A 12114-nucleotide genomic window follows, 5' to 3' on the forward strand; every position below is an offset into this window, starting at 1 on the left:
GTGCTCTCGGCTCCCAACAGCTCCTCAAAGCACGTGTACTAACGCTAACCTTTTCACATACAACCTCGAAAATTGGGTATTTACAAGAATTCATTGGGTGTGAAATGGTCCCTGGTTTTCAAAAGTATTGATTTATCGATAAGCATCAATTCAGAATTTTTACAACGATGTCAATCTGCAGTGCCCCGTTCATTCGATACCACCTGGCCGAAGCCACACAGGAAGCAAAGACACCGCTCGTCATTCATTTTGAATGAGGTCACTAACCGCTTGCGCAGAATATGATATAAATTGTGGCACGTGGCAAGCTGGTGGCAGAGCGTCAAAAGTCGAAATCAAACTAAAAATCGAAACTTTCATTTTTCCCCCTTTTTCTTCCCAATTGTATCCCGATTGTTCTCACTCTTCCGAGCCGTCCCGATCTCTGCTCCACTGCCTCTGCTGATCCGTGGAGGGCTGCAGACTACCACATATGCCTCCTCCGATACGAGTGGAGTCGCTAGCCGCGTCTTCACACTTGACAGCGAGGAGTTTCGCAAGGGGCGCGTGGGAGGCTCACGCTATATCCCCCCCCCCCAGGCGCCACGACCGACCAGAGGAGGCGCTAGTGCAGCGACCAGGACACATACCCACATCCGGCTTCCCACCCGCAGACACGGCCAATTGTGTCTGTAGGGACGCCCGACCAAGCCGGGGGTAACAAGCGGATTCGAACCGCCGATCCCCGTGTTGGTAGGCAACGGAATAGACCGCTAAGCTACCCGGACGCCCCTGTGGCTACTTGTGTATGCCTGCGCGTGCAGTTTGAAGGTATGTTGAATCGTGAGTTTAGCCTAGCTTAGCTCAGTTGCTGGATGTCTTCCAGGGTTATTAGCGGCTCCTTTCAAAAGAAGGGAAATACAAATTCTCCGAAACCAATTGTTGATACTTTTTAAATCGTTAGCCTAGCGTTAAATGTGATTATAGTTTCGAACCATGTTTCCATTATATACACATATCCGTCATCTTCGGCCACCGAAGAAAACGGATATTGGACGGTGATCTCCGGAGTCGAGGGTTTACGCCGCTGTTGCCCTCATTTTGAGTTCGTCAGGATAAAAGCTTTTCCCTGCCCTAAATGGCGAAACGTAAAACTGTCGGTCAGACAGGTCAGGTTTAACAGCCAGGCCAATAGAGCCCACGGTGACAGGATTTAACTTGAACACATGGTTAAGTGGGAGACCGTTTCACCTGAGCTACACAGGAAGTGACCTCACAGGAAGCGCATTACTCAACCAGGCGAGCTACAGCCGGAGAGAAAAACCCCATTCATTGTTTTCATATATAGATATAGACTATTGTTCTGTCCCCATAAAGATCTCTGGTCATCAGAAATTAAGAAAACGTGTTTTAAATTTCACAGCATTTATCTCCATCTCTGTCCGCCCGTCTCTGTGTCTGTTTCTGCATTATTTGTCTCTGCTGTCACATGTCTCTGTAAACTTTGACAGACAGTCTCTCCCAGAGACTGTCTGCTATACTCACAAATTGGTTGTAGTGAGCTTCAAACATAAACTTGTAGTTCAAAGATGGTCCCTACAAGACGCTCATATTTGGAAACCCTGTCACCCCTCTCTTCTCTCTCACTGTCTCTCACTCTCCATCTCTATCTCTCTTAGTGAGCTTTGAGCGAGGCCAGTAATGGCTCTGTGGTCGCACCACTGTCCTGCCCTCGAACACACACACACAAACACACACACACAAACACACACACACACACACACACACATATATATATATGTGTGTGTGTGTGTGTATGTATGTACAGAAACAAACACACTCAAGCACACACATTTTAACAATCACATAAGTATACATATGGATGCACGCATGTTTGGTGTGTGTGTGCTTGTGATATAAAATATGGAATCATATCTGTGTGTACACACAAGGATCTGTGTGAATGTGCGTGTGTGCGTGTGTGCGTGTGTGCGTGCGTGTGTGTGTGTGTGTGTGTGTGTGTGTGTGTGAGGCTCCATTCTCAGCTGGACAGAAACAATGGGACTTCTCCGATTACATCTCCCTGTACAGGCAGACAGGGAGGTGCTCGTGTGTTTGTGTTATTTGTGTGTGTGTGTGTGTGTGTGTGTGTGTGTGTGTGTGTGCGAATGCACATATAGTTAAGGGGCGAAGAAAGAGTGGGTGGTGGGTGGGGGGAAGGGGTCCCCCCCCCAGTACACACCCACAGATAGAGTCGTCTCTTCCCCTCTCGCCTGTCTAGTGTCCCATTGGTTGAGTTCCAGCGATGTATTTATCTGATTGGTTAGGGCGGGGTATATATACACAGCGTGGGTTGGTTAAATCTGGCCACAAGTTTCAAAACTTCACAGACAGAGACAGACAGACGGACTGCGTGAATGACTGGGGGGAATCTAGCTTGGACAACTGCTCTACCACATACTCCAAACAAGAACTGTTGTCTTTGCTTTCCAGTTAGGCGGAGAGAGAGAGAGAGAGAGAGAGAGAGAGAGAGAGAGAGAGAGAGAGAGAGAGAGAGAGAGAGAGAGAGAGAGAGAGAGAGAGAGAGAGAGAGAGAGAGAGAGAGAGAGAGAAGGGGGACATAGAGTGAAAAAGAGGGAGAAAAGAGTCATTACGGATCATTTTTGCGGGGAATATTCTTCACCACAACTTGTTTATTCTTTCTTTTTCCTTTGTGTCCTCCCTCTTTTCTCAAATCTCGATGCTTTGCTTTGGAATTTTTCCTCTAAATTCACCATCTTTCTCTCCAGACCTCCGTCTGCTCTGTCCTTTCAAACGGTCACCTCATTGCATCTGTGTGAGAGAACAGCTGGTTGTCTCCAGAACTTTACAACATAAACTGAGACAGACGCTTTCAGAGGTTCATTTGGACTAAAATCTGAATCAAACCCAGCTTTGGAATGAATTTGACCAAGTCCAGTTTCCCTCAGGAGCCCAGAACTCTTCTTCATCCGAGCCGGGTCTCTGATGGGGGTCCGTGGGCATCCAGGACCCTGAGCCCATCTTCTGATTCAGAGGTGGGTTTCGATCAGGACCTGTCAGGGAGCTGCGATTCTCCCGACAGCCTCGGGATGGGGCCCAGGTCAGTGAGGAGAACAGAACCAAGGATTTCTCTCGGCTCCGGCTGTGGATCAGTCGGTTCTGGGGAACAGAGCCCTGACCCCGGCCGATCAGTAAGCACAACGACAGGCATGGCTGAGAGCAAGACGGTGGGCTCCGAGCAGAGGATCCGCAGACCCATGAATGCCTTCATGGTCTGGGCGAAAGATGAGAGGAAACGCTTGGCCCTGCAGAACCCTGACCTCCACAACGCTGTACTCAGCAAGATGCTTGGTAAGTCACATTACAGCGAGCAAGTTGTTGTTTTGGCCTTGGCTTTAGGCTCCTTAGAGTGACGGGAGGGGGGGGGGTGCTTCCCACATTAAAACAATTTAGATCATGTGAGCAAAAATTGTTCATTGGAAAGTTGTTTTTTTTTTTAACTGACACCAAGTACTTTTCAATCTGTGGTATAAACCAGTGTTCTGCAGCGTGGAGAAATCCCACTCGTCTGTGCACCTTAGTACCTTAGCAGTGTGTAGCAAACCACAAAAAGTACACCAGTAACACTAATGACACAGGTACCAAAATGGTCGCAACACATATTGTAACATATTTAGTGTTTATAGTACTTGAATGTGAGTCTCCCTGCAGAAACTACATTTCCAATTCACAGAAAGTTGAATCGGTTCATCGGGACACAACGTTTATTAGGAGAGAAACGTTTCATCACTCATCTAAGTGACCTCTTCAGTCTCAACTGACTGCCGGTACCCCCACCCTTATAAACAATACAGTGGTATAATGACTGAAACCAATGATTGGTTTCATATGCAAATTGCCGTGACCATTAACTAGAGTTTCGATGGCCATGTGTACTATTCACAGAGGATTTGGGAATGTTTGCAGTCAGCATTGTAAGATGGTGACAGATGTACTCTTGGGCCCCCCTTGGTTCAGGGATGGTCGTTCCCTCTTCACATAGATGGCCTCTTTGACTCCCCATTCAAACCAGAGTTCCTCCCTATCAAGGATGTGCACATCCTCATCCTCAGTGTGGAGTCCTGATGCTCCAGGACTTCACAGTCTGCACCCATCTACAGGCCAGTGGCCACTCTTTCAGGGATGAGGATGTGCACATCCTTGATAGGGAGGAACGCTGGTTTGAATGGGGAGTGAAAGAGGCCATCTATGTGAAGAGGGAACGACCATCCCTGAACCGGGGGGCGGCTACGAGTACATCTGTCACCATCTTACAATGCTGTGATTGCAAACATTCCCAAATCCTCTGTGAATAGTACACATGGCCATTGTAACTCTAGTTAATGGTCACGGCAGTTTGCATATGAAACTGATCGTAGGTTTCAGTTGTTGTGCCATTGTATTGTTTATAAGGGTGGGGATACCTGCAGGTAGTTGAGACTGAAGAGGTCACTTAGATGAGTGATGAAACATATCGGTTGATAAATGTTGTGTCCAGATGAACTGACTCAACCTTCTGTGCTTTCCTTACCTGGATTATTGAGCGTGCATAAATACATTTCCAATTATTTTGACTGATTTCATCATTTCATTCTTTCACTTCAAGAAGAAGAAACGTACTTTTCTGAAAAATGTGCCATCTACTCATATTTATTGCAGCTAGGGAATTAATTCTCAAAAGGACATTGTTTAAGTCATTAGCTATCATCAGTGTCTTCCTTTGAAAAATAGCGACTTACTGGACGCTAGTCACCTGTGAAATGTTGAGCAGTGGTCACCAGGTAATGTATTAGGGTGGTGTTCACGTGTTATCTTGTGCTTATTTTGGGGGGGAAATTTTGGCAACCTGAAAAATAATCGGTAAAAAATTGTTAAAACTTGTTGTTTGCACTGATTCTGACCCCACAAGTGTCACTGCTTTCTGAGTAAACATCTACAGATGACTTGGACATTTAATAATCGCCTGTAATGTTTTTCTCCACACCGATCATCCGATCATTTACTCTTTTTTTTTCTACACATGCTGGATATGTCTTTTGGAAACGAAACCGTTAAATGTTTTCCAAAACAGTGTGCATGCATGTACGTGTGTGTGTGTGTGTGTGTATAAATGCTTCCTTGGTTTAGGACTGACTCAAAACAATAAGCTTCTATAATTTCATCAGTCTCTCTCTCTCTCTCTCTCTCTCTCTCTGTGAACATTGCAAAACTGCTATTATTTCATAGCATACACAGCGACAGCGCACCTCCAGGTTTGGCTCAAACTGAAAATTAATTATACAGCAGAGCGAATGTTTCAACTCCTTTATTATCCTTATTATATCAGCCCTTGCTTTCCAAACACACAACTCATATTTCATTTACATTTACGTTGCAGGGCATTCATGTGTCACTCCTATCCAGAGCAATTTTCTATAGTGTAAACTAGAACCGCAATACCACCAACGTTGCAAGCAGCCCAAAATATAGGGGTCAAGGGTCAGACCCACAACAGTAGCAGAAAATGTGTTGGGAGGTGAAAGTAGAGCTAAATTGAGAATTGAAGGTGTTATATTGGTTTGAAGATGTCACAGAAAACTAATTATATCATTGTTGTTGTTTTTTTACATAGTTACTGGGGAAAATTGGACGTGAAACTTTATGACAGCAGTAATTCATTAATGAATGAATGTTGTTCTGTTTGCATAGCTGGCTTTACACGTGAATTCTATTTAGGGGGATAAGTAGCTGTTGAGAGCAATGTCTTGTTTTATTTCGAGCTGCAATTGGCTGAGTAAGTGTTCCTCAGTGAATACGGATTCACAATCAGACGTTACTATCGTTCGGTTTCATTCAGTTCTGTTCAAAGCAAGGACATTTTAATTTCCACATTCACCCTTAATTTCCAATGCATTAGTGAAAGTCTTGACAATGTTAATGTTCTATAATGCAGCTACAAAGCGCCAGCAAAATAAAGTCTGCACAGATAAAACTGTTATAGTCAAACACAGCCAATAAGCTAAGTAAGACATGGCTGCAGCTACACTGGGATCACCTCTTTTTCTTTAGAGAGCATCGGTGCATTAACGTAGTGTTTCCCAGCCCAGTTCTCAAGTACCTCTTATCTTCCAGATTTTCACTGCAGCTCTGCATGTGTAGTCAGCCCTACTTGTACTTATTCAATAAATAATTTTTTGCGCTTAATTATAGTACTTGAGGACTGGGTTGAGGAACACCACATTAATAACTCAACATTTTTAACGTCCCACAGGTCGTGATGCAACCATCCCTTGACCAGTTTGGCTGAGCACTTTTCTGTTAACACACGAAATGAGGTGTTTACACAACCTGTGTAAAAACACCTATTTTAAAATGGAAGAAAGAAAGGCAAATCGGTTCATCTGGACACAACTTTGATTGAGAGAAATGTTTCGTCACTCATCTAAGTGACCTCTTCAGTCTCAAATGACTGCAGGTATCCCCAGCCTTACAAACAATACAGTGGCATAACGACCGAAAATGATTGGTTTCATGTGCAAATTGCCGTGACCATTAACTAGAGTTGGCCATGTGTGCTATTCACAGAGGATTGTAAGATGGTGACAGATGTACTCTTAGGTCCCCCCTCTCTCAGTTCAGAGAGTCATCGAGGAGTCTGGGAGTCATCAGGACGCTGTACCACCGAGCTGACAAGTCTTTCTCTTGTTAAATGTCATTCAGTGGAAAAACGGAATCTGCTGAGAGAAGATTCTTTTACATGAAATACTATATCTCCTGTCTGATCTGATGAATAGACCATGAAAGCGCTGGAGAGAGAAATAATGAGGTTGCTAATGATTACACACAGAGGATGAGCGAAATTATAAGTTCTGAATGAATGTTTCTCTTATATTCTCCCACTGTCTCCCAGGCCAATCCTGGAAGGTCCTGAGTGCTACCGACAAGCAACCATTTGTGGAGGAGGCAGAGCGCCTTCGTGTTCAGCACCTCCAGGACCACCCCAACTACAAGTACCGCCCGCGCCGCAAGAAGACCACCAAGAAACTCAAACGTGTTGAACCAGGGATCCTACTTCACAATTTAGCCCACGGCAGGGCATCGGGCTTGGGGCTAGGGCCTAGAATTGCCCCCTTGAATGGAGAAAATGTTCCTAGTGGGTCTGCTTATGGACCTCCAGGAGCCCATCCTCTGCACCACCCTCACGCTCACCTGCTCCCTTCCCTGGGGCACTACAGGGACCTGGCACCCCTGGGTCATACAGAGGTGGAGAGCTATGGCCTGCCTACACCAGAGATGTCCCCTCTGGATGTCTTGGAGGACGGAGGGGGGGAGTCTATCTTTTTTCCCCCACATATGCAGGAAGAGGCTGGGATAGGGGGTTGGACCGGGTATCACCATGTCCACCATCATAGCCAGCATTATAGCCACCATAGCAACCATCACTACAGCAACCATGGTCACCTCAGCTCTCTTCATGGTGCAGTACCACACAGCCAGGCTGGAATGAGTGTTACTACCAGCATACCCTCCAGTATGGGCTCCAGTTTGAATCATGGCGACAGTTCAGCAGTTGATTCTAGAATGAATTCTGGTAATTCTAGAAATACCCCCAGCCTGAGTTTAGTCAGTTCTACCTTGAGTTCGAGCAGCGGTTTTGCTAGTTCCATTGCAGCAAATTCTGTTGATGCTAGAATGGATCCCACTCATAGCTCTGGTGCCAGTTCAGGTCACCATGTCAACCTGAGTAGTCCCATGAAGTGCCCACCCCCTCCTCCAGATTCTTCAACCGCTTCCTACCCCCAGCCATCCATCAGTCTCTCCGAGCCAATCAAATCCAACCAAACTCCCTTGAACACAGCCCCTCATGGCTACTTCAGCCAAATGTATGGGAGCAACACCCATAACCCCACCCACTTTACCCTCTCCCATCTGGGGCAGCTTTCCCCTCCTCCTGAAAACTCCTCCTCCTGTTCCTCCTCTTCCATCCCTCCCTCATCCCTCCTCCCCTCCTCTCACTTTGATTCATCCAATCCTGAGTCTTCCTGCCCCTTAGGCCCTTCCTCAGCTGAGTTCTGGTCCGAGGTGGACAGACAAGAATTCGACCAGTATCTGAGTGTCAGCCGGACACGTGGCGAGGCTTATGGTCTGAGTGGGGGTTGCGGAGTCGGGTCTAAAGTTCTGAGTGGACGTACTCATAGCAGTGGTTGCAGCAATATGAACAGTAGCGTTAACAGTAGTATTGGTAGGGATGTCAGTAGCATTATCAGTAGTAGCGTATGTGAGGAAGGAAACAGCCCCCTCATATCTGCTCTATCTGATGCCAGTAGTGCTGTCTATTATAGTGCCTGTATCACTGGATAAGTGTTATATCTTGCCTATGACATCATTCCACAATGTAGACAGTGTTTGGTCCAATTTTAACTAAACCTTTATGATGCCAGCAGTTATGTCCAGATCAGGGAGTTAAAGTTTATGTCACATCTTACTTTTATTTTTTTAAGTTTAAAAGGCCAGCCTGCATGACTCAATTTCAGCATAATAATGTCCAACCATTGGCCAAGACTGTGCAGTTTTACATCCAACCATACTCCACAGTGGCTTATTTCACTGATCGGTCCCCCCCACCCCTCTCTATATGAAGGTGTGTTGGTCAGTGAAAATAATGTATTGACTGGTATCAACAAAAGCCTGAATACCCGTGGTGGTTGATAGAACATATTTAGGCACCTTTAAGATAGAGTCCTCTGGCTTTGTTTCCTCGGGATCTTTTATTGTATTGTCTCTTGATAACCTGGATCTACCACTAATGGGAATCTGTAATAGCATGGCCGCTGCTAGTATACTGTGTGTGACTAAAGAACTAACCGCTGCACAGTCCTTGTCTCACTGGATAGATACTTCCTGGCCTTGGTAAGCTAGCTATGGGGCTAGAGTCTGGTTTAACCTGAAAGTTTGTATGTGCACTCTCCAGAGCACATTGAGAACCCCCCACCTAAGTCCTGCCCAAACCACCAACCCCCTGCTCACAGACACACAAGCATCAGGTGGATTATGGGACATGAATTCCCACTCAAACTGTGTATTATGGTGATCCCACAACCACCACAAATCACCTGTTTATCATCTCATATAATTTTCGATGTTTTATCTCAGGACTGGACATACGTGCATCTCCACGGGACTTTGTAAGCTAAATAAGTTGGGGACGGACACTCGATACCAAAAACAGAAGATGGTAAATGGAGAGGGGATGGATTTATAGATTCAATTGAAGACAGACTTGAATCAGCCTCCACATATCAACCCATAGTAATGTTTGGACAGTTCTGGCCATGGGCCCAAAATGGTTACCCACAAGCTATTAGAATATTTTAGGAAAGTTAGGTTGGGTTTTGTTTTGTTTTGTTTTTTCTCACTGAAATACATGCCTGTCTCTTTGTCTGAGAGAAATTCACATTAAACTTGATGTTAAAATCTGGCCGTTCAAAGTTGTCCCGTTTGTTTGCATGCATGCCTTGTAGAACATGACTTGCGAACCTTTTCAGAATATGGAAGGTCCTCATGTACATTTGGCATACATACTATTCACCAAGTAGCTCTTTTTTTCAATAAACTGGTAGATTGTAAGAACGATTCACACCGTAGGCTATTGCCTTGTTTGTAATTTGGTGAGAAAAGAGTTCAGGTATAACATGGTCCAAGAAAAAGAAGAAAACAGGTAAAGAAATATTTGCTGAAAAGCAAGGCAACATTAAACTGTTCTTCTTTCTTTTTTTTCTTTTAGTTTAACATTCTCTCCCATACAAAGAGGCAAAGACAGAAAGGCTATTAATTTCCAGAATTACCACAGAAGTATTACTTTTTCAGGATAAAATGTGGATCAGGACAGAACGATGTGTGTTTCTGGGGTTTTCCTCTAATTCGTCTTCTTCTGCTAAAAGTGTGGCAGCAGGATTTCCTGAGCCTTTGTCTCTGGAGGGGGCAGAATTTATTATTTGGGACTAAATCACCACTTGTCATTAAATGTTACTGGAACCGAGATGTTGACAGTGTCAGTTCTTAATCTCAATTTATTCAGTCAGTTCTTTGATGGACATTCATTCATCTCAGATGAGAAAATTGAACACCTTTGCATCAGATGCCTTGAACATAGCCCACAGAAACGCGAACGCATCTTCGATTAAGTGTGATTGGGGGTGTGTGACCATATCTTTAAATGATGCTCCAGTGTTTGTATTTTACTGAGCTGTTTACTGCGTATACAAATGTTGTCTTAAGTCATTTATATGTGAGGGAGAATTTACAAGAAAGAAATTTATTCTCTTTGCACTGGGCCAGATATTTCCGCTGTATAGAAGAACACTCTGTTTGAAAAGAACAATCACAATGAAAACTATTATTTTGTTTCTTGTAAAAGAAAAAGGGGCTTTTTTTTGTCTTAAGTTGTTTTCCAGTCAGATGGAGCAATGAGTTTTTGTGTATAATCAGTTACGTAAGAATAAGTATGTGGACCAAGGAAAATTTGTCCATCTTTGCCATCACAGGTCCACAAGTCGGATTAACGGCCTGCATGCCAACCTGATCAACCTTTGCTCACTGTACCAATATGTACCTATGTGGCTGTGTGTAAAATGTGAATTGGTGAGTTTGTTTTCTGTAAAATAAATCAACACAGGTCTCCATTGCTTTAGTCCGTTCTCCCGTCATCTTGATTATATGAAATCTTTAGCCATTTTGCACTCCTGAAAGCTAAAGGAAGAAAGCTGAATCAGTTCATCTGGACACAACGTTTATTGAGAGAGAAACGTTATTGTATTTAGAAATCACGTCAGGACACAGCGCTGTCGCTCGACACAACCTCTCCGTGGCATTCTTTATTTAGACTGACACAGCATCAAAGGCAGACCCGATCAAACAACCCAGAGCCCGCAGGCATCACCAATCGATCCCAGCACAATAGAACAGCACCAAATCAAATGCAGCACTGTCGATGTGTGCATACATAACATTCCCCCCCCCCCCGGCAGGATTTCAAACATGAAAGGTTGACACAAAGTCCTCTAGGTGGCCAGGGCGTAAACGTGTGCGAACAGGTCGCGGGGCGGCCTGAGGCTGGTCAGGCCGAGGTGGGGAGGGAGATGGCAGGGGAAGCTGAGGCCCAGAAATGTCTGGGGCCCGTGTAGGAGCTGCATGAAGCCCCGGGGCGTCTCGCCATGCTGAGGGAATGGCTATGGTTGTGTCACCAGCTGTGTGTGGCGGAGCTGACACCTTCCGTAGACGACTGGAGTGCCACCGAGTGCCATCGCTGAGGAGGTAAGTGGCTGGGCCCAGCTGACGGGTGACTTGGAGAGGAGAGGACCAGTATGAAGCCATTTTATTGTCCCTGTGGGGCCTGCGGACCCTGACCCAGTCTGACACATTGATGTCTGGCACCCTGGTTCGTTTTGACTGGTCAAACCGTTGCTTCATCCGCGTCTGCTGACGAGTGACTGAGGCTCTGACCCCAGAGGGAGGTGCCTGAGGTGTGGAGGGGCGGAGCCTGTCAAGGGGCATGCACAGTTCCCGGCCTAGCATGAGAGAGGCTGGGGAGACGCCTGTGGTCGAGTGCTGTGTGGCCCGATAGTGAAGCAGAGTGTGACGGATGGCCTGCGTGAAAGAGCACCCTTGGGCCATGTGTGCTCTGAGGCCGTTCTTCAGTGACTGGTGAAAACGTTCAACGCCGCCATTGGCCTGGGGGTGGTAGTACGCAGTGCGTATATGACGGATGCCCTTGCTGTCGAGATAAGCAGTGAACTCAGCAGAGACCAGCTGAGGGCCGTTGTCAGTGGTGATGGCCTTTGGGAGGCCCCAGCGAGAGAAAAGAGAGTCCAGGAAGTCGATGATGATCTGTGAGGTCACAGTGCCGGAAGTGGTGAGTTCAGGCCATTTTGAGTGTAGATCGTAGGCGACCACCATGAAGCGTTGGTGGTGGGGAACTCCATGGATCTCACCACAAATGTCCAACTGCAGGTGTTCCCAGGGCTGAGAGGGCCAGGCGAGAGGTTGCAGGGGTGGGGGAGCCTGGTGGCCAGTCTTGCCACTCACAAGGCAGGCAGA

The 12114-nt window shown here is 46.0% G+C and overlaps 1 protein-coding gene across 1 annotated transcript; it reads left to right on the forward strand.

Moving 5' to 3' along the window:
* Positions 1–2370: 2370 nt before the first annotated feature.
* sox18 (SRY-box transcription factor 18) lies at positions 2371–10695 on the forward strand. Its single transcript, XM_056273326.1, has 2 exons — positions 2371–3351; positions 6929–10695. Exons 1-2 carry the CDS (start codon positions 2919–2921, stop codon positions 8377–8379), a joined length of 1884 nt encoding a protein of 627 aa, XP_056129301.1. The 5' UTR covers positions 2371–2918; the 3' UTR covers positions 8380–10695.
* The last annotated feature ends 1419 nt before the right edge of the window (positions 10696–12114 follow it).

The sequence above is a fragment of the Lampris incognitus genome, chromosome 2, assembly GCF_029633865.1.
Source record: "Lampris incognitus isolate fLamInc1 chromosome 2, fLamInc1.hap2, whole genome shotgun sequence".
Lineage (NCBI taxonomy): Eukaryota > Metazoa > Chordata > Actinopteri > Lampriformes > Lampridae > Lampris > Lampris incognitus.

What these genes read in the sequence shown, in the direction of transcription:
- sox18 (XM_056273326.1), top strand. Translation starts at nt 2,919, where the DNA reads ATGAATTTGACCAAGTCCAGTTTCCCTCAGGAGCCCAGAACTCTTCTT. An exon ending in TGTACTCAGCAAGATGCTTG is followed by an intron (nt 3,352 to 6,928) that starts GTAAGTCACATT and finishes ACTGTCTCCCAG; the next exon opens with GCCAATCCTGGAAGGTCCTG.